Source organism: Budorcas taxicolor, chromosome 17 (assembly GCF_023091745.1).
Source record: "Budorcas taxicolor isolate Tak-1 chromosome 17, Takin1.1, whole genome shotgun sequence".
Lineage (NCBI taxonomy): Eukaryota > Metazoa > Chordata > Mammalia > Artiodactyla > Bovidae > Budorcas > Budorcas taxicolor.
Window position 1 is genome coordinate 43,720,509 of NC_068926.1, and position 23,996 is coordinate 43,744,504.

The window sequence follows — 23,996 nt, forward strand, 5'->3', positions numbered from 1 at the left end:
AGGATACAGAAAAAAAAAGAGTCATTTCATATATCACTAATGAAAGGGTATTCTGATTAACCTTTCTGAAGGATAGATTGACAATATGCATAAAAATCCCCCTCCCCAAGTTATATTCTTTGATTTAATTCTAAATCTAGAAGTTTATTTTATGGGAGTTATCCTGATATGAGCGAAACTCTCTAATTTAAAAAATAACTACATTTCTAAATATTATTCACAAGCAAATACATGCCGAAGGTATAAAAAAGATTTTTTCTTTTGGGTTTAAGAAACTGCAACCAACATGTCCTCTTAAAAAGGGAAAAACATCTCGAGTTGCAGCCAGATCAAAATGGGAGGCAGTTGGGGAGTATTTCTTCAGTTGCAGCTAAATAAGGGCAAAGCACTGCTCTTTCCCCTCTTTTTCCTTAGTTCACTGCACCAAACTCTGACACTGAGGAACAAATAGCAATTAATATGGACTCTTATATACATATTCCCACATATTGTTTGATGGTAAAATCAGGGTATTACTATTAAAACTTCCACATCAATCTACACTGGTTAAAGATCAGTATTCTCATTTACGATGGGAAAATTTTGCCCCAAGAAGACTCACTCCCTAAAGTCTCCAAAGCAACACAAGGCAATCTAAAAATTTTGATGTTTTACTCTGTCCATTTCAGCTAGAAGAACTGAATTATATGCGAGCCAAGTTTACGAATTCCTCAATTCTACTCTTCTGCTTTGCTTAAATTTGCAAGACAGCTTTTCTGATTATATTTGTAACCTCTCCTTCATTTATCACTTTATGACATGGTCTACTATTTCTTAAGTAGTTAAATTATCTGGTAGCTCCAGACTTATAAGACTTACAGACTTAAGCATACTTCAGGATGGTGGATGAACCTAGAACCTATTATACCGAGTGAAGTGAGTCAAAAAGAGAAAGATAAATACCACATTCTAACACATATATATGGAATCTAGAAAAATGGTGCTGAAGAATTTATTTATAGGGCAACAATGGGAGAAACAGACATAGAGAATAGACTTATGGACATGGGGAGAGGGGAGGAGAGGGTGAGCTGTATGGAGAGAGTAACATGGAAACTTACAGTACCGTATGTAAAATAGATGGCCAATGGGGATTTGGTGTATGGCTCAGGAAACTCAAACAGGGGCTCTGTATCAACCTAGAGGGGTGGGATGCGGAGGGAGATGGGAGGAAGTTTCAAAAGGGAGGGGATATATGTATACCTATGGCTGATTCATGTTGAGGTTTGACAGAAAACAGCAAAATTCTGTAAAGCAATGACCCTTCAATAAAAAATTAATTAATTAAAAAAAGAATACCTCAGGAAATTAAAACATTGCCCTTGAAAAAACTAAATACACCAAATATAAATACCAACTACAAATATTTTAGACATTTATTTTGGAGTACTGGAATCAATGAACAACCCATATTGTATAGTGTCTATAAGTGATTACCACGACTAAGTAAAAGCTTGAATTGTATATAGAGTGCTTCTGCTGTCAACCTCCCAAGCAAAGACTCTATAATCACCATGGCAATTGTAGTTTCCAAGTGTGCACCAGTTAATGTTTCTTTCCAGAAGTTTCTATGTACCTGTTTCTTGCTTGACTTGGCTAAGTAATTAACAAACCAAGAGCAGACCAGTGTTTTACAACCCCCTTGACACAGGCTCCCTCACTCAAGATGAGGTGTTAGTTTGGTGTTAGAATCCAAAGTTGGAGATGAAAGGCATATTGAATTTTAATTGATTTCCAGTGAGATTCCTAACCATGGATGAATTTCAATCCTTTACCTAAGTTTTTAATTTTTAAATGTCTCTGGATTTGATAACGTCATGTTCCATGTTTCCTACTTTCCAGTAGTAAGAAAACAAAGAATGCACCTGGGGATCATGTCAGAATTAACAGAAACTCCAGAAAAGAAAAAAAAATTGAAATGTAATGCAACGTTACTAGATTAAATATGCAGGATACTTTCCTAATATAATCAACCTAAATGCTACAAGTTTTATTTGTGTAATACTATACTTAAAGTTTGGGCTTCCCACATATGTTAGAATGTAACTGTATATGCAAGAAAGTACACTGACTATTAGACTTTCCGTAAAGAAAGAATGACAGTTTAAAAAAAAGGTAAGGAAACTAGAAGAAAGTAGCTGGATTTACTGCGTGCTGTGCAACAGCCAGTACTATCCTGAACTAATGTACCCAGGTCTATGAAAATACTGTGGAGTAAGTCTAGGAAGGATGGCTTTTGTGAATAAACACGATCAGAGCATAGGCTTTAAACTGTCAGAATGTGATGGGGAGCCTTTTCCAAGCAAAAGAATCAGTCTCAGTGATTTATTCATGCCACTTCTTGCCATCATTTTGAAACTGTTCGACTCGGCACAGTTCAGAAAGTGAACCTGAAGCCTCTGCAGGAGATGGAGTCGCATTTGTGCTCTGGTGAGACCACCTCTGCTGGAGAACATGACATTTCTTTAAAAAGCAAAAGGCTCGTAGGTTTTGCCTTTTTACTTTGTATTTATATTTAAAGTTGCACTTGTTCACCTACCAGTGTTTATAAAATCCTATATTGGGGATGTTTTTTCTATAATAAAATGTTATCATTTGTGAAAAAACTAAACAGTAATAGGGCACCCCTTTCCCCACTTTTGTCAAATTTAGGGCCACTAAAAAATGGCTCTTGTGTTTAAATATGAAGATACACAAAACACAGCTGCCTGGGAGCAGCTCTCTGGGTCAGAAATATAGAAAAAACAATGGTTCCTTTTACTGCACAGTTATTGTACCAATACCTTAAAATCATCACTCAAAACAGTGGGCATCATCAATAACAAAGCAAGTATGAGACCGGGCTTTTACAAAACAGTCTAATTTAAAAAAAAAAAAAAAAAGCAAAACTTCTGGCTCACAAAATGAGATATTATAACCACATTTCAGGGATAGACCCAAAAAAAAATCCATAAAGAAGCCATGAACAGTGAAATAATACTTCATATTATTTTAGAATGTGTCCATGGGTTTTTGTATTCTGAAGGCCGCAGCTAAGCCAGTCACAGATTCTCCTGCTTCCCAGCAAGTGTGATTTCCAGGAATCGCAAATTAAATTTCTCATTGCCTTAAGCAATGTATAAATGGAAAGAAAAATCTGCTCCCACAAGGAAAACTCTCCTGTATAATGCATTCCAAGGCCAAGTGTAGAAGATCGCCTGTGTCACCACTGTTATGGCTGATCTTTACCTCTGCTGAGGTCCACTAACAGCGATGTCCAAGGGCAAACTGGGAGTCTTTCTAACACTCCACATGTCACCTGTGTTCAGAGGAGCCCCCCTTATTGCCCATTACCTTCATGTCTATTTCAGTGCCATGTATCTGCTGAGCTACTGTCTTGATGATTCCAATGACAATATCCTGCAGCCCTTCTCTCTCTGAGTAGTAGTGCAGGATGAGTCCTTTGCCTTTCTCCGCATCAGTGCACCGAAAGGAAGGTGCCCGCATGCCTGGGTAGATGGTAGCAAGGTGGTCGTGCAGAGCATCAAGGTTCTGCGGGGAAGAGGAAACGGTGATGAGTAAATCCTGCTTCTGAGCGGCAGTCACTCTCAGGAGAGCAGGGTGAGAGAGCAGACAGACTCAGAGCTGAGTCTGGGGGCAGATGGACGGCTCACATGAATGCTCCCAGGGCACACCCTTCCCTGGATGCATCCTGACAAGGCCAGAACCCAGAGAGCCTGAAACTAAGGTAATACAATTAAGAAAAGCATCTGTGTGAATGAATGAAGAAGATGGGGTACATATGGAATGGAATACTACTCAGCCTTTGTAGCAACATGGATGGACATAGAGATAGTCACACTAACTGAAGTAAGATAGACAGAAAGACAAATATATGATTTCATTTAAATGTAGAATCCAATCTATGTCACAAACTAACTTACCTACAAAACAAAAACAGACATAGAGACATAGAGAACAGATTTGTGGTTAACAAGGGGGAAGAGAGTGGGAGAGAGATGAATGGGGAATTTGGGATTAGCAGATGCAAATTATTATATACAGAATGGATAACCAACAAAGTGCTACTACATAATAGCATAGGGAAATATGTTCACTATCCTGTGATAAACCATAATGAAAAAGAATATATATATATGTATAACAGAATCACTTTGCTGTACAGCAGAAATTAACACATTGTGAATCAACTATACTTCAACAAAGTAGATTTTAAAAAAAGAAAAACATCTTGATTGTTACAGTAGAAATATTTTAAGGAAGGGTAAACAAACAAGGGGGATATAAAAGGATGCCTGAAGCAGAAAAAAAAAAAACATTTATGAGCTAAAGCAAAGATATGCATATTTACAGTTTGAACAGCCGTATATTTGTTATGATAAATAGTATGGAATTCTCAAAGTGATCACATATCACCATTTGTTTCTCTAACAATACTAAACCTTAACTATTAATTCAAAAAACTATATCAGAATTATAAGCATATGAAAATGTTAGTATATTCTTTTGTGAAATAATATTTTAGTAATTAAAATCACTTTGGAAATTAAATCAGTCTAATTTCTTCAGAGTTTCCAATCAAGGTACAGCCTCATAGCGAACCTGTGAAACTGAACCTTTCAGAACTGAAGTCTTGGAAAACTAATAAATTTGCAAATAAATATTTTCTGTTCTTATAGCTTTGTGATTAATTCAGAACATACCAAATTCCCACTATCTAGTATCACCCTCTAATATTTAAAAAAAGAAAAACAACAACAGATTTGCTTAAAGATCACCAGAAGAAATGATGCCAACTATACCTTTGACTTGGCTTTTCAGTACATTCGTAACTTCTTAGTGTGTGTGTGTGTATGTGCTACGCACATATAGTAGACACACACAGCACAGCACAGTGTTGGAGTCACGGGGAACGTGGCTTTAGAATCAAGCAGACTTGGATTTAAATCATGCCACTGTCATCTCAGTAGTCATGTTCAGATGTGAGTGTTGAACCATAAAGAAGGCCGAGTGCCGAAGAATTAATGCTCTTGAACTTTGGTACTGGAGAAGACTCTTGAGATTCCCTTGGACTGCAAGGAGATCAAACCAGTCAGTCCTAAAGGAAATCCACCCTGAGCATTCACTGGAAGGACTGATGCTGAAGCTGAAGCTCCAATACTTCAGCCACCTGATGCAAAGAGCTGACTCACTGGAAAAGACCCCAGTGCTGGGAAAGATTGAGGGCAGGGAGAGAAGGAGGCAACAGAGGATGAGATGGTTGCATGGCATCATCCAATCAATGGAGATGAGTTTGAGCAAACTCTGGGAGATAGTGAAGGACAGGGAAGCCTGGCGTGGTGCAGTCCATGGAGTCGCAGATTCGGACGCGACTGAGCGACTGAACAAGTGTCATCTCATGATAATGTGGCCAATTTACCACTTGATTTCCTCTGATAAAAGAGAAAGAACTAAAATGATGTACATAAAACACTAGCACGCTCAGGTGTAGTAGGCAAAATAATGTTGGCCCAAAGATTTCCAGACCTAGTCTCTCTGAATATGTTACCTCATGTGGCAAAGTGGGGTTGGGAAGTTGGGAAGATTATCCTGGATTACCAGGGTGGACAGAGCCTAATCCCATGAGTGACTGAGTCTTAGATGCCAAGAACGTTTCCTGGTTATAAGGAGGGAAGAAAGCTGAGAAGGAAGCAGGATTTGAGATGCAGGACACCCTGTGCAGGGCCTTGGGGGGTGGCGCTCTGGGGACCTGCTCAGCACCCCGTGACAGCCAGTAAGAAAACTGGTCCACGGGTCTATGTGTGGTTACATGGAGCTGAATTCTGCCAACACCCGAATAAGCAAGGAAATGCCACCCCTACCCCAGTCCTGCTGGTATCTACATTACAATCCAGGGAGACCCCTTTTAGACTTCCAACCTAGGAAACTATAGGATAATAAATCTGTGTTCTTTTAAGCACTTAGGCATGTGGTAATTTGTTACTGTAACAATAAAAAAGCTAATTCACTGATCAAATAGTAATCTATCAACAACTGGTGGTTATTGCTAAAGAGAATGGGAAAAGCAAATGATCTCAGAATACCAAAGGCCTCAGGAGCACATCTAATACCCCAACAGACTCCTCTCACCTCTGCAAGGGGCCAATTCAGAGGGGAATATAGGGACAGGATTCTGTGCTGGGGTCTTTTTGACAGAAGGCAGCAAGCTGGACCTGTCTTCAGAGTTATTTCCCCTCTGAGTTACAGCTTGAAAATGATTTTTCAATAAGAAATACAATATCAAATTTTCAGATTTTCTCTTAAAAAGACAGAACAATTTTAAAATGAAAAGGCATTTAAAACTAGGATTAAATACCAGAAATAAAGATAAAGAACATGCTCGGGAAAAATAATATGATTTCATATATATTTCACATATAAGTATTACTCAGTATGCAGAGATTTCAAACTCATATTTAAATGGTTTGTAAATTTCATATTAGAGCTGATTTCAGTAAGAAATGTGATACTTAAGTACAATTTTGCAATAAAGATTTGTTATGGTATTCTTGGGGCATCCCAAGTGGCACTAATGGTAAAGAACCCATCTGCCAATGCAGGAGACATAAGAGATTCAGGTTTGATCCCTGGGTGGGGAAGATCCCCTGGGGGAGGGTATGGCAACCCACTGCAGTATTCTTGCCTGGAGAATCCCATGGACAGAGGAGCCTGATGGGCTACAGTCCGTAGGTGACAAAGAGTCAGACGCGACTGCAGCGGTTTAGCATGCATGGTGTTCTCGGGGGAAAAAAAGGAGCACATCTGAAAAGGAGGTGCTGGAGATGGGCTAAAACTGAAGGATGGTTTGCATTCTGAACATTTCAAAGGGGCCAGGTTAGGGAAACAGGATCCAGTAAGACATCAGAAAGGAGGTGGAGCGAGTATGGTACAAGGTGACTCCATCAGGGCACTGCAGCTTGGCCCCCGCCACATGCTCATCCCATCTACTCACTGTATGTGCACCACATGTCCACTGTATAAAGCATGTGTATGCATGTCTTGCAGGGTGTGCGGTGCAGGCGGGGGCAGGGTACAGAGCTAGATCAGATCCGCAGGATGCAGTCCCTGACTGCAAGCAGTTCGTGGTTTAAATCACCCAACAATGTTCAGGGTGGCTTTGGGTGCATGAAAGGGAGCAACACCTCAGAGTGAAGCCAGGGTCCAAAGACACAGAGCACAGGTGAGAGCTGAGGCCTCAGAGACTGGCATTCTGACTCGGATGAACAGCTTGTCTCCTCAACTGGTGACCCTGGTTTCTTTTTGAAATGCATTCACGCTTAGTGCTAAGATCTTGTTTTCTTCCCTCAATTTACACCTTTTCTAATTAAGCCAGGCCAATTCTTAACTCAAATACCAAGTGGCCCTGACTCCGCCAGAGGCTGCTGCTGCCATGAGAAAGGAACTCCATGTGGCAGGCATTGTGGATGGTCAGTTTACAGAAGCCTCAAGTCACTTTCAGAGAAGGCAATGGCAACCCACTCCAGTACTCTTGCCTGGAAAATTCCATGGACGGAGGAGCCTGGTAGGCTGCAGTCCACAGGGTTGCTGAGTCAGACACAACTGAGTGACTTCACTTTCACTTTTCACTTTCATGCATTGGAGAAGGAAATGGCAACCCGCTCCAGTGTTCTTGCCTGGAGAATCCCAGGGACGGGGCAGTCTGCTGGGCTGCCATCTATGGGGTCCTGCAGTCGGACACAACTGAAGTGACTTAGCAGCAGCAGCAGTAGCAAGTCACTTTACTTGGTAAGTAACACAGCGGGGTTTCCTATGACAAGTTCTTCCCCTGGGAATCCTTTCCTGGGAAGGGAAGACATGAGGCCTGCTCTTCATAACCCTGCCAGACCCCTCACACCCCTCTGCTGATGCTGCAAAAATCTGGTGAGAAAGGAAATCACCAGAAGGGTTTTATACAGATCTCTGTTTCCCACAAAGTCAAAATTCAGCTTGTTGCTGCTAAATTAAACTGTTGTTCTTGTTTCTTAAGAAATTTCCTAATGTAGTCAGGCTCAGGTACTGGATTGTGGCTCATTTTACAGAAAAAAAATTTCAAATGAGTCAAACACTAACTTGAAATATACATATTAATTCTTTTATACTTTTTCTTCTATGAAATATTCAAATACAGTGTATCTTAGGTCAATATGCCCATATCACTTTCACACTTATCTATTTTCATCTTCAGTCATATTACATGTGCACATTTCTATGTGCAGCTAAGCAGACGGCAGGAGGCGGTAACCATGGTACCATTTACTTTCTCTGCATCACTGATGCTAAAGAAAGTGAGAGATGGGCCAGAACAGCCCAGAACTCAGGTCAGGAGTCACACAGGGACTGGCACTGCTCCCTAAATGTGGAGCCATTTTAATTTAAATAATTTAATTACCTAAAGCCTTTTTAACATTTACTTTAAATAAAGTTATTGATGGTACTGAGGTATTAATAACAAAAATTACTTAAATTTATCAATTCAAAGCAAGTGGGAAACCAAAACGCAGGAAGTCAAATGTTAATCTTTTAAGTCTTTGCAGTAACCAATTCTCCAGAGACTGACTGTTTTGTTGAATTTGCTGTTAATTAAATGGACAACTAAAGTGCTTTCTTGGAGCATAAAAGATTTAACACCACTTAATGTAATATTGATTTTCTTTAGATAGTATCTAACCATAAAAATACTCTTGGGATTTCTTTAGTTACAGCTTCCCTTACGGGGTTTTAATCTCTCAAAATTAAAGCTATTACCACTGCCTATCTATCATGAAAAATAGAATTTATGATTAGAAATAAATTATTTCCAACTGAGTACATTAGTATTGCCAAAAATGTGCTTTCTTCACAGCCTCCAACTGTCTGCAGCAACCTCAAAAGTCACAGAAAAGACACTCAAAATAGCCAAGAGAAAACCTTGTCTGTCTACATTTTATAATACCATCCATACAAAGCTAATTATTCTTCCACATGGTTGTAGCAATATATTCTGAAGAACAAGAGTTCATATTGAAACTGGTGTTCTTCAATTTCTAAATATAACCATGGAGGTGGGTATACAAAGAAAAGAGCTGAATGGTAACACATGTATTTCAGCACAAGTAGATTCCCAGGAAACAGTGCAGCCAACCTCAAATATGCTTTCACATCATTCTTCTTAGCTTTATGACACGAGAAAACAGGAAGGGAATAAGAGGAGCTTTGTTCATCTATTTTGCCTCAATATATTAAAAGACTGGTCTGAGGTTTTCATTTCATTTCTCTTAATGTTCTGATATAATTTTACCATTTTTTCTACATGCAAGATGAGAGAACTGTTTCTCAGGAACTCATCTACTCCAAGTCTCCTAGGTTCGTCATTTATAGAAGAAAAACTAATGCTAGCATCCTAGGAAACAAGTTCTACATTTAGTACATACCACAGATTTAGGACACAAAAGAGATTTACTAGTCCTTTGAGAAATACTCCAAAGATTCATATTTTTAAAGATTTTGGAATGTTTCAAAATAAATGCAAATTTTCTCTTTCTAATATGGTAAACATAAGCATTATATATATATGTACAGAGGGAAGTTTCTTAGAATTAAATACCTTATTCCCCTGCTTCCAGGGTATCTAATTAAAACTTCCTAAATGATGCACATAAATAGGCGTAGTAAGGCCTTGCCTTAGACGTTTGGAGAAAGAGATTTTTCAGTCTTCAGAAACCCTTAGGACTTCCCTGGTGGTCCAGGGGTTAAGAATCTGCCTGCTAATGCAGGAGAGAGGGTTCATTCAATTCCTGGTCCGGGAAGATTCCACTTGCAACTAAGCCCGTGAGCCACAACTATGGAAGCCCACGAGCCCTAGAGAGACTGTGCTGTGCGACAAGAGAAGCCCCTGCAATGAGAAGCCCATCACTGCAACAGAAGAGTAGCCCCTGCTTGCCACAACTGAAGAAAGCTGTTGCAGCAGCAGCCAAAGATAAAAATAAACAAGTAAATAATTTTTTTAAAGAATCCTTATTCTAAGGAGTCCCCTTAGTGATGGTTAAGCTCAGCCTAGCGGTTAGGATTCCAGGCTTTACCTGCTGTGGCCCCAGGTTGAATCCCTGGTCAGGAAACTGAGATCCACAAGCCAAGCAGCACAGCCCCTCCCAAAATTAATTAATTTTTAAAAATGAATCTTTATTCTAGTGGATGGAGAGAAGGGAACCATTTGTGTTATTTGAGAGCATTACTGAAGTTTATTATCAGGAAAAAGCCTTAAAAATCAATCATTGCAAATCTCTCTCCGCTTAAGGAAAGGAATGAGGCATGGTATTTCCTTTCTTTTGATTCCTCACACATCTGAAAAAAAGCAAGCCCAACAACAGTATTTACTTGTGAGAGTCACGTAATTTGAAAATCATTTTTCAAGTTTTTAAGAAAGATGTCATGTCAGAATTTTAATGTGAAAAACTGAAGCAAGCAGGACCTAGGTAAAGCAGAAATTCACCCCCGGTGATGGGAAACGCCAAGGTCAGGGTGTGAGGGGTATGAGGTCAGAACAAGTCAGACTCAATATTTAATGATACTTTTGTCTTTTCTACTTCAAGCAACTCCTTGAGAAGTAGCTTTCCAACTGAAAAGATACAGAGACTCTTCTCTAAAATAAATAATGTAAAGGTGGCGCTAATGGTAAAGAACTCGCCTGCCAGTACCGGAGATTTAAGAGTCACAGGTTTGATCCCTGGGTCAGGAAGATCCCCTGGAGGAGGGCAAGGCAACCCACTCCAGTATTCATGCTGGGAAAATTCCATGGCGCATGGTGGGCTACAGTCCATGGGTTCACAATGTCTGACATGACTGAATCAACTTAACACAAGGATTTATTTAAAAAGAAATTATACTTGAGTCACTAAAATTATTTAAACAGTATTTTTAAAACTACCTATTATTACTATCATCTTGAGAGAAATTTTAATTAAATAAAAAAATGAAAAGTCATAAAATTACCTGTGTAAACTATTTCACTTATTATACTGCTTTTAAATTCATGTTAAAAAAATTTTGTTTATATTCATTTGACTGTATTTTGCAAAACTGTGAAAATATATACATTATTCAAAGAAAAATTCTTAAAATTCCAAAATATTATCTTCCTTTAAAAATTCTAACTTATCAAATTTTAAAATTTCAGGTGCCAATTAAGGAATGCCACTTGCCACTGTGTTCTATAAGAATTTAGTCCCAGAGCCCTTGTAGCCGCTGACCTTCAACACCCCCCAGAAAGAAGTCAGGATGAGGATGAAGAATGAGGGGAACTGCTAGAACAGGCTCTCAGATATTTTCAGGAGAAAATTTTCATGAACCTGGCTTCTTGCATCCTCCACACTTAGAGAAGCACTAAAAACATTAACTATGATACCTGCTCTTTGTGACCAGCAGCAGCTTTGTATGGAGATGTGTGATTGACTGCATGCCCCTCTCTGCCAACATCACACACACACTGACCTCCACCCTCAGGTCTTTGGGATAGTTTCTCAGAGGCCCCTGAAACGCTGTCTCCCCGGCCATAGTCCTCAGTAAGACACTGATTAAACTCACCTCTTGGCTCTCACATTCTGCATGTTCTTCAAGTAGATACAGATTACAGAAATTGGCATGTGGATGTTGAGAAAAGTTCCTTTTGAAATTCAAAAGTTAAAAATAAAATGAATGGTGCATTTTTTTCTAAAAAATATTATAAATAATTTAGGGAAGTATTAGAATTTCACAGCTGTTCAGGAAAAAACCTCAGCTTTCCCAAAATAACACTTTGCACAAACATTTAAGAATTTTAGATGGGCCATCAATCCCAGATTGCTCCTAGCAGGCTGGCCAAATTACAGTGTTGTCTGTTAGAAGCCAAAACCTGGAGCCAACACAGATTTAAGGAAATCCCATTACAGGCTGAACACAAGCCCTGGCAGAAGACTCTGATATATATGAATTGGGAGAGTGAGTGAAACAGCCCCATACCCACAGTAAAAGTGGAAGAAGCTGAGGTTTCCGGCTAATGATTGGAGAGTATTGGCTTTTCTACTGAGATTCCTATGCTATTTAAGCAGGTTCATAACTTAAATCCTAACTGGCCTCTAAGATTATATATGGCTTCTTTATTTTTCAGTAGTCAACTTGACAGCCTTCCACACTCATCTAGCTTCATTTTATGTCTGTAAAATTACTGGGGAGGTGAAGAATATCTTACATGAAAATAATATACCACCACTAAAAGTGGATCAGTAGCCCAGCTGTGAACTGACTTGGATTACAGTCCCAGAGGCCATATACAATCTTATCTTTTCAAACTCAGATTAATCAAAGCTCAACTTCTCTGTAAATATGTGTACATATGGACATATACCTACTAACACAGACACAAAAAATAAAGGGGAAAATAGCACAGAGAACACTGTTCCAATTATCCACATATCAAAGCACCTCAGACTTATTTGCTTAACACAGTGATATTATTCTCATGTTTTTATGGGTTATCTGGACTCAGTGGGAAGTTCTCAGAGTGGAGTGCCATGGAAGTTTGCCATGGAGTCACTATAATGCTCCACCAGGCTGATTCCCAAGATGGGTCACCCAGACACCTGAGGGCTCAGCCAGCAGCACCGCTGCTGTGGTTGAAGCATCTCATTTCATGGTGGGTACCTCCAGGGAACATCCCAAGAGCAAGTGCTTCAAGATACTCACGGAAATTTCAAGAGTTCTTATGAACTAGCCTAGGAAGTATTAAGAATGTTCCTTCTGCTATACTCTTCTGATCAAATAATCACTAAAGTCACCCCAGATCCAAGGGATGGGAGCTCTACCTTGTCATAGGGGACATGGGCGAGCTCTAACTTTTCATGGGGGAGAAGTACAATCATATTGCAGCAATTTTGGGAAAAGACAGGCTGCAATAATGCAACAGGATATCAAAAGCCAAGGTGAGCATGGATTAAGGTGGAATACCATCAGATTGGACATTCCTTACCAGCATTTTATTGAACTTTCAAATCTGATATATTCTCTGCACTATTTTAATCAATACACTAAAAGTTTCATGTAGAAATTTACTACAGAAGCAGCATGAAACCACATTTTATTTCTAATTCAAGAATAAGAAAAATAGAGAAAAAAATTCTTGTGAAATACAGTCTAACCTTTAAGACAAGAAATCCAGAAAAAAATCTATAAAATTCAAAAAACTAAATCAAAATGTCTTTCTACTTTTGTTTATCTTTTTATAATAAATCATATTTCTGGTTACTAAATCAGGAAAAGGATAATAATTAATTGCAAGGATTATCTATTTTTATCAACAGTCCTCAAACTGATGGTTTCACAGAACATTTAGGAAAAATCAATTCCAAATTGTGTAATGTATAGAGAAGAGTAATTTTCTAAAAAGCTTCCTATAAAAATGTTTCTTATATTTTATTACTTTACCTACTTAGAATTTTTAGCTATTTTTTGTGAAAGTCTTGAGGTAGATTAAAAATAGGCATGATGTAAAAATTCTTAAATTGACTTTGAAAACACAAGGGAGATTGGGTAAACAGAACCAGGAATTTTATATTGGCAGCAAAACCTTTCAAAGGAGAATTGTCCATTATTTAAGCTGTTTAAATTGTCAAATTGTTTAAATACACGAATCAAAGGAAACGACAAAAGCTAAATGAGAAACAAATATTTTTCTGGAACTGAACTACAGATATTATCTACACAGCACATACTTGATTATAAAATTTTTATAAAGGAATAGCGTTATTAACCAGATAAAATAGCCTATTAATGGCCAAATAAAATATATATATACATATAACTCAGAATTAACTAATTCTATCATTCAAAGACTCTTTACTGATCGCCTATTATATACTATGCCTGGTACTCAGAAAACATAAAAATTATTTCAAGAAAAGCAGAAAATATGTATTTTAATACAGTAGTTCTTAATAATGTATCCAACTGAGAGGCTGGGAGAGACACCCCCAAGGAAGGCCCCCTAGAAGGATGCAAGTGAACAGAGGTGCCCGGCCCAGGGCATGGGCAGTGGTCTCCCATGTTAGAATTTCAGTAGCTGTTTTATTGTTACCTGAGAGCATCGGATGGAAATGTCAGGGGAAACATTTTGAAAATTTCAAGAGAAGTAAGTCATGTCAGTTGCATATTAATTAATTTGCCACAACCATGTGAAAAGGAAATTGGTCTAGAGTATGTCTACTCTTCCATACTTCAATCTATAATCAATCTCTTAGAAAAGTTATATAGTCTCACTCAAAACGAATTTTTTTTACCCTTAATAGAAATAATCTTGAGCTATTGGGGTATTTGCTTCCTATTTTTGTATAAACAGCAACTATTCATTTTTAAAATATGTTTTTTTCATTCCCAGATATTATCTGTGATGATTCTATCATTAAGGGACTACACACAACCCCCAGCCTCATGGGATTTACATTCCAGTCCCACACAGGAAATGATCTACAGTGAGAACTCCCGTGGGTAGGGAGATACACACACTGCGAAAACATGAGAAATGTCAGTTCCCTGACTCCAAGTGGAACCTTCCCGGAAGAAGTAATCTGACCAGCAGGATGAAGAAGATCAATCTAGGTGAAAAGGAGCAGGAAGACTGTCCAGACAAAGGGAAGAGCAGGTGCAAAAGCTCAGAAGGTGGAGAAAGCTAGTTAGAAAAAAAATATGGTCTGAAAGAAATTCTGTTTGGCTGGGCTGCAGGAGAGGAAGAGAGACAGACGGGGGTGTAAGTAGTTTCAATTATTTTAATTGCTTTTTACATTTCCAAGGAGCAACTGGGAATCACTGAAGGGTTTAAGCAAGTAAATGATGGAATGAGATATATTTGCTTTTAAGAAAAATCACCAGTTACAGAATGGCGAGGAGATGGAGGAGTCATGCAGAGAGATGAGGAAACCTATGTATTCTGTAGAGAATGGTGGACTGTTCCACGGAAGGCTAGGGGAAAGGAAGACAAGTGGTAGGATTCTGAAAAATTCAGTTTTTAGGAAACAGACTCTAAGGATTTAATGATTAGTTAAAACCAAGTGGTGAAAGACACAAATAAATCTTTTAAATATCTTTAAAATAAGGCCTAGTTTATCCTACTCTTTTACAAAGGATTGCTGTCTACCATAAAGAATGTTTTATTATTTTATGTAATGTAAAGTGTCGATTTTTATATGTGAGCTAGAACCTTAAAAAATTTTATGAAAATCAGTTGCTTTATTTCATAGGCACTTTTTTTAAAAAGTCCATTTAATTTATTTGAAATTAGCCTACTCATACCATAAATTTCTACTTTTCAGGAAAGCAATATGTTAATACAACCAGTTTGCCATCAAGATATTCAATTTCAAAACCAGAAAGAAATTCAAACAAAAACAATATTAATGAAAACTTTATAGTATTCTAACTTTCCAATTTCCTCACTGTTCATACTTGCACCAAAAAAAAAAAAATAATAATAAAATTGCATGCAATTTTAAACCTGCCTGTTGACTTTGATAAAAACGGACTCAGAACTATTTAAAACAATGCTGTCCAGTGAAAATAAAAGGCTTTAGGAGCCATTAAAGCAAGTCACAAACATCAGTCACATATGTTAAATTTTCTAGTAGGCACATTTTAAAAAGGAAAAAGAACCAGGTGAAATTGATGTTTATGATACATTTTTATATAACTCAGTATTCCCAAAACATTATCATTTTACCATGTAATCAAATATTAAACACACCCGAGCTATTTGCATTCTCTTTGAAGCCCAGTGTGCATTTTACCCTAGAGGCAAGCCTGCAGGCAGGACACCTCTTGAACCAGGAGAAACCACCAGGAGTCGCCAGTCCTCAACTGAGCCACTGGACACTTAGCAGACAGTCACAATGAGTAAAGGTAAAAGTAAACTATTTGCATGATTGTGTTGTCAGCACAGATGTGACCATCGAGAGAGAAAGATAAAATTAAGAGAAAGGAGCTGCAACTGGAACTTAGTGGAGAAAGTGACAAGGAGTCAACAGAAATATTAAAAATGGGAATGTATTCTAACCACCCAAATCTCAAAATATTTTTATTCAGTGAAGTCCAATTTATGTTTTTTTGTTTTTTTTGTTTTTTTGTTTTTTTACTTTACAATATTGTATTGGTTTTGCCATACATCAACATGAATCTGCCACGGATGTCTATGGGTTCCCAATCTTGAACCCCCCTCCCACCTCCCTCCCCATATCTCAAACTTTAATCCATGTAAAATAATTCATTTAAATACAGCCTGTTAAAGGTTAATTTAAGTATCTCCTGGCAGCAACTTCATTTGGAAGTGGCAGCTTTTTTGGACACCAGTAGTTTGGTAAATCCATGGCAGAGACTGTAAACCGGTTTCCATCTTGATTTAATGCTGTTTTAAGTTTATAAGAAAAATGTCACTATGTAAACAACAGACATTTTGATTAAACACTCAAGTTCTTATTTTGGCTGTTAAATCAATAGCGCAGCTGGACTGAAAGTCGTTTACATTCCCTCCAAGCTGGGCTCCAGTTCAGCTGGTCCTGCACTGACATCATTTTCCAGCAAGATCTGGCTGCTCTCAGCGGCCAGTTTAGAAATATCCTTTACAGACAACCACATAATGTTCAATGTTAGCACATTTTAAGATGAGAGTCTCAAAAATGCCCGTGCTTAAAATAGGACAGTTGATCCCAAAATAGTCTCCCACCTGATGTGTCATTCACTAGTAAAAAGAAAAAAATTAAGTAGTTTAACAAGAAAACAAAAGCCTTTGCTGATATTATTTATCTTGACTTCACCTGAGACTGACTCTGGAAGAGTTCCTATTTTCCTCTCCAGAGTAGATTAACTAATATGTAACTCAGAGCAATGATTCTCAAACGTGTTTTGGTGGCAGGCTCTTTCCCTGAAACAATGAGCTTCAGGTAGAACTTTACAGATACTGATGAATTACTTAATTACTTAAAGTCAGAATGACTTGGAAATAGAAAACAAGCCCAGGTTATATACATAAAAGCACAGCTACTAGCACAAAAACTTATTTTTTAAAAAGCAGTTGAATGGATCACAACACGTTGAGTCTTTCAGAGACCACTAGCTTAGAACTTGAATGTTTAGTGTCAGAACCAAAAATTAAAGAAAAAATATGAAGGAAAAATGCTAAAATGTACTCAAGACCATCTAATAATTCTTATTTTACATGAATTAGGGAAAATGCCCCTATGATTTCATTTCAGCAGCCAACTCATCCAGCCAAATGAACAAACTAGAGCCCACGTGGGAGAATAAGAAAATCAGAACTTTTAGACCAGGACCTCAAACTGCTCACCTGTAGAAATTCTCTGACGTTAGATCCCAGGACACGCAGGATTGTATCATAACCAGATTCTTGACAGAAGACGAAGAACATCTTCCCAAACATTTGGAGGATTTCTCCAGCATTGAGATCTGGTTTATAGATTTGAGAGGCAACAACAGAAACAAAATGTATTAGAGGTAGAAAATCATTAGAGGCAGGAATAAAGATAAGTGCATGACAAAAATATTTAATATCCTCAATTTCTTTGCACAGTGAACAGATCACAGGAAAAATATCTGGCCAGGAAAATACAATGAAATCTGAGGAGAGAGCATTTGACATGTTAACAGTTTAAGTCTGTACTTAAAAGCAAAGCAACCAGTTTCTTAGGTTCTGTGACAAAATTTTGAGCTTTTTCAAACTTGTATGTAAGGTATAGCTTACTTTTTCTGAAAAATAAGAGGAAGATCTTTAAAATCATCAAGAATGCACATGAAGATGAAAAGCGAAAGTGAAAGTGTTAGTCGCTCAGTTCTATCTTTTTGTGACCCCATGGACTACAGCCTGCCAGGCTCCTCTGTCCACGGACTTCTCAGGCAAGAATAGTGGAGTGTGAAGCCATTCTCTTCTCCAGCGTATCTTCCCAACCTAGGGATTGAACCCAAATCTTCCACATTGGCAGGCAGATTCTTTACCGTCTGAGCCAGCAGGCAAATATTTGGGTGCAAAATCATTTTTCTTTATAAAAATACGCATATTTAATAACCAGGTTACAAATAATATATAGCCTAAAATCCTGCCTTTTTCTTAATATTCAATTACTGTTATTTCCTAAAATTAAAATTTTTCTTAATATCAATTTTAATCAGTCTTATTTAACATAGATATGCAACAATTCATTTCACCAATGCCCACCTGCTCAAAATGCAGGCTTTTCCAACTTTTGAAAATATAAGTAACTCTGAAATGAAAATACACATACACCTTAATGCAAATAATTCTATGTCTTTATGAAAATTTTCTAAATATTTCTAAAATTTGAACATTTTTAAACAAACTTTGACTGATGATGCAAAATTATTCTCCAAAACAGTTTATTTTCCCATCAGATTTAAAATGTGTATGATTTCCCCTTTAACTCTACCCTTGACTACACTAGATTTTTAATTTTTTAATTGCCAAACTTATATAAAAATTATTTCACATTTGTGTCAATTTTGATTACTAGTGATGCTGGATATTTTTCTTATTAACAATTTACCATACTTTTATGATAATTCTTGTATTTTACAAAAGGTAGCCTTTTCTCTTCTAGCTATTTTGACAAAGCTAAAAAGCATCCATCTAGTCTATGCAAACTGTAGCCTCACTATAAATTAAGTACTATAGTGATAATAGATACTACTTTGAGAACAACTTTTTTCCAATGAAGCATTTTTTTTTCTACTTTGCCTTCTTTGCATGAGTTTTGCCTCATGTAGATCTCAGTTTCTTGTTTCTTTTACCATTACCTAACAAAACTTGTGATCACAAAAGAGATTTGGAGATAAGATTTTCTACATAATACATTTTTGTAATTACTGTGATGTTGACACTGCAACATTAAGTTATTATTACATTATTAACTTATTACATTAAGTATCAACAATTTTTTGCTTCCTCAACGCATGGCTTTTTGTGGGGAGGGGCAGAGAGCTCCTCTATTCTCTAAAAAGTTTGTAAAAAGAATAACACAACTTAGTGTAGCCTGAGCCTAATACTATATGTGACTGTCCTCCCATCAGGGTTGTACAGTGCACAACCTGTGCAACTATACAATGCGACCTTGGACCATGCATGCCCTTGGACATCAACGTGCAGCTTAGCCAAAGAAAGAAAGTCGCGTTCAACTTACTGAGGACCTTGCTTGCAGCAGCAACCAAATCATATGTTTTAGAATCATCATAAATTATTCGGACAAGAAACTGTCCTTCTTCATCTAATTGTGCCTCTTTTCTAGAAAACAAAAACAAGGCAGACAGGGTGAAAAGTTGAAAGGAAAGAACAGATACTATACCTACAATGATCATATAAAAATGATTTTTTACTTGAAAGAGAATTCACTTTTAGCAAATTTGTTTAAATCAATTTCACGTACCTATCCAAAAAAAAAATCTTATTTCACATCTCCCTTTCCAAATTAAAAATAATATATTTAAGTAATTTTAACAAGAATAACATTTGTATAGTACTCTAATGCCCAAAACTATACCCAATAATGAATATAATCAAGAAATAGCTTTTGATTAAGTGAACAGTCAGCAAATATATGTTGAGTCCCTATGTGTCCCAGGCACAGTTAGAAGCCCTAGAGATTCACCCTTTAGTGGAATAAGTAGGGAGCTCTTGGGACAAATGTATTCTAGAACAGGGGACAGAAGAGGCATAAAGCTAAGATAAATATTAGATAGATAGGTCCACTTCAATTCAGTTGCTCAGCTGTGTCCAACTCTTTGAAAGCCTGAACTGTAGATGGACAGATACACAGATGATAGATGGATAGATGATAGCTAGATAGATACATAGATGATAGATAATGGTAACTAGTTTGGAGAAAAATAAAGCTGCTCAAGGTGGTGGGGGCCGGGGGCTCAAGTACAAAACCAGAAGCATCATGGAGAAGCTGGCAGTGGAGTCAGCTGTGAAGCATCTCTGCAGGGAGCCCTGAGAGGCCTGGGAAGCTCGCAGGTGCAAAGCACTAGCAGGGTGCAGGAGGAACAACGGAGGCCTCAATGAGGGGATGGACCCTCCAGCTGCACTGGGCATGGACTAAAGGCGTATAAAATGGAGCAAGGTCAGAACAAGGACAGAGCAAAGTCAGAGCAAGGTCACAGAAGGACGGGGCAAGATCATATCAGAGACAGAGCAAGGTCATAGCAAGGTCAGTGCAAGACACAGTAAGGTCATAACAAGGTCATAGCAATGTAATAGCAAAGACAGAGCAAGGTCAGAGAAAGGACAGAGCAAGAACAGAGCAGGGACAGAGGAGGAGACCAGCTAGGAGGCCACTGGGACATTCAGGTGAGAAAGGCTGATGACAGGACTCAGGGTGTAAGCAGTGGAGGGAACAAGTGGCCCCGACCCCAGCTAATCTGAAGACAGCTTCCACACGTTCCTGGTGAACTGGACACAGGATGAAAGGGAAGGACACCAGAGGACACAGGTTTTGGCTAGAGCAGCTGAAGGTAGCAGTCACCAGGAGCTGAAATAGGACAGACAGTGGGATGCAGACCAAGAGATAAGATCCAGAGCTTCGTATTAAACATGTGAGTCTGAGGTGCCCAGTGGAGAGATGATATCTTCCATCACATCCGCCGCATAACAAATGCAGCAGCTCAAAATGCACATGGGGTTAGTGAAAGGAAATCAGAATTATCATTTGACGAGCGGTCAAATGATTGTATATTTATTTTGATAGGGCTGGGGTTATTTTTCTCAAGTGAAGTGGAGTGTTAGTCACTCAGTCGTGTTTGACCCTTTTCAATCCCATAGACTGTAGCCCACCAGGCTCCTCTGTCCATGGGATTCTCCAGGCAAGGATAGCGGAGTGGGTTCCCATTTCCTACTCCATGGGATCTTCCCAACCCAGGGATCAAACCCAGGTCTTCTGCATTGCAGAAGGATTCTTTACCATTTAAGTCAACACGGAAGCCCATTTTTCTCAAACCAGCATCTAAAGAGGAGGAAAAATCCATCGTTCAAAACACTGCCTGAGGTGTCAGACACCTTGTCTGGGTGAGACGCACAAACACAGGCAGAGTGCACATCTGCACCTCTGATGCCCAACCCAGCTGTCTCAGCCCCGAAGCTCCGGGAGAAGGAAACTGGGTGAACTGTCACCTCAGGAGCTGGGACGGCTCCTCCATGCCACCCCGCAGCCTCACTGCCTTCTCCTCCTCGAAGCAGGGCTGTCACAGCAGCCACCTGTGGCCATGACACTGTATGTGCTCCAAACAGCAGGACAGCTGATATTCAGGTAGGATGGAGATGCCCCCAGACACTGTGTGTTCTGCAGAGTGGACCATGTATACACCTGCAGTTCCACATAACAGTACATGTAGGGCGAAATGCATGATTTTGGTGGGCACGGAGATATGAATTTCAGAGCCCAGGACTTACCTGTCAAATGAACAAATCACAGAAAGCACGTGAGCATCTCTCTCCAGGGAGGGATGGAGTTTGCGATTAGCAGATGCAAACTATTTTATACAGAATGGATAAACAACAAGGTCCTATTGTACAGCACAGGTAACTGTGCTAAATAGCTTGTGACAAACCAGAATGGAAATTATATACATATATATATAGTATATATATATACTATATATATATATAAAACTCTGCTGTATAGAAGAAATTAACACAACATTGTAACTCAACTATACTTCAATATAATAAATTTTTAAAAACCTCTCTCTTCCAAAATGAAACCAATAATATAACCCTCCTTCCACAGCTGTAGAGAGGGTATGAAAGTATGTTCTAAGCTCCTGAAGCATTATGTGTCTACATTGCCAATAATGAAGAAGGAAAAGGCAACCTACTCCAGTGTTCTTGCCTGGGGAATCCCATGGACAGAGGAGCCTGGCAGGCTATAGTCTATGGCATCACAGAGTTGCCACAACTGAGCAACTATCACTCACTCACTCACTGCTAATATTATATTCAAGTTGTTTGTGCTTGAAAATAATTGTATATAACACATACCAGATCATACAGTTTTTAAACCTCCTTTTTGACTTACTATTTGATGGACATCTTTTCATGTCAATCAATATATTTCTATACCTTGACTACATAAAATTGCTTTGGTTAGGCATGTTGAGGTTTTAGTCGATATTAAATACTTTTTTTCCACAAGTCCAAACAAAATCTTGCAATCAATATCTTTGTAGCTAATACTTAAGTTTCTCTATGAAAATTCTAGAGTTAGAATTAAATTAAATTCTAATTTATTCTAGAATAAATTCCTAGAAATGGAATTGCTGATTTTCAGGATATATAGAGTCTAATTTTTCTCATTTTACAACTAACATTTTATTATGAAACAGCATTGGACAACACACTGGAATTCTGAAGACTCTGATTTAGGGTATTTAATAAAATATAAAAATTTTTAAATTAAATATATAATAAAGAACAAATTAACTCATGCTCTCACTATGCCCTACTTTTTTTCTTCCAACCGGAATAAATCAAACAACATAAATTTTTGTAATGCACTTAGATTTTCAGAAACAGTCATCAATTCATAACTGTTAAACAGAATACAAAATTTTGCATAAAGCAGAGAAATGGCCATTTCCCTAGAAATCCCCTAACCATGAGTCAATGCATCCCTCTTCTTTCTCTTGCTTTAATAAAATAAGTGCCCTTATCTTTTAAGCTTTACTTCCTGGAATAATCAGCCCAACATGCTCCCTGGAGGAAGCCTAAAGTATAAAGAGTAGTACATGAAAGGAAATAATCGCCCTCTCAAAAATTTCACACTGAATTCCGATAAATTATTCAATAAGCTTAGTTAGTATTCCTTTTTTGTTTTCGTCTCAGAAATCTTTGGGTCACCCTTTAATTATTCTTTTTTTCCCCTGGGGGAGAAGTCTTGCTACAAATAACTGAATATCTATTATGCTCCATGCACCCTTCTGAGCATGTTTAATGTATCAATAAATGAAACATAAAGATCCCTGCCCTCCTAGAGTTTACACTTTAGCTGGTGGAAACAAACAATAAGCATATGTTATTAAGGTCATATGTTATTACAGTCTGCATAAATTATTATGTTCACATAATATATATGCAAATTTTATAATTTATTATGAGGTCAGCATGAAGGGACAAGTGGGGATGTAGGAGGAGGGGCAGGATGCAAGGGTATGTAGTGACCACACGAGCATCCTGAAGTTATGTCCCAGCAGGGGCTCCAGGAGACCATATGGGTCTAGGACCTAATCTCTCTGGACCCAACTCAATTCTTTCTGTAGCCCATTCTTCAAATTCTTCCCTTTTCGGAGTAAAAGCTAATTGAGGATATTACAAACATTTCATTGATAATTGGTTTCCTCCATTATACTGAGCAGGAGAATTTACAGTGCAAAAGAAGTAAATATCCAAAAAATTACTCTCCAGCAACTTGGCCACTGGAGCCAGCAGACATTTTGAGAGAATGTCTCAATTCTCAACACTGCTTTTCTTCTAACCGAAAGGTAAATTTAGGCTTGTTCAGACTCTATGCTGCCAAACATTTTGGCCTCCAGAGAGCACAGATGTGATAACAACAATCCTTCAAATGTACCTGATCTCTGAGGGAAGAAAATGTGTTTTCACCAGCTACCCAGAATCACAGAGGGTGACCAACAAATGTAGGCAAAGTTGGGATGTGAACTACTATTCAGATCACATGAACAACGTCCATAATCCAGGTAATATCACCTTATAATTCTCTATCCTTCACTTTCTCATCCCACAACTTTCAAGTGTTTTTCTCATTAAAAGCAAAGGATCAATCAAATATACAGATACATCATTTCTAACAATATTTGATTTATTTTTTACGCATAGAGTTCCTTTT

At 38.1% G+C, this 23,996-nt stretch overlaps 1 protein-coding gene across 1 annotated transcript in view; it reads right to left on the bottom strand.

Annotated features, from left to right (window-relative positions):
* The window catches only part of GUCY1B1 (guanylate cyclase 1 soluble subunit beta 1), a 51,591-nt gene that overhangs the window by 14,376 nt on the left and 13,219 nt on the right, over positions 1 to 23,996 (bottom strand). Inside the window, exons 2-4 of the mRNA XM_052654616.1 lie at positions 19,281 to 19,381; positions 17,417 to 17,535; positions 3,373 to 3,570 (exon numbers count right to left, since the gene is read on the bottom strand). Coding sequence (XP_052510576.1) covers positions 3,373 to 3,570; positions 17,417 to 17,509 — 291 coding nt within the window. The 5' untranslated portion in view covers positions 17,510 to 17,535; positions 19,281 to 19,381. The remainder of the gene's footprint in view (positions 1 to 3,372; positions 3,571 to 17,416; positions 17,536 to 19,280; positions 19,382 to 23,996) is intronic.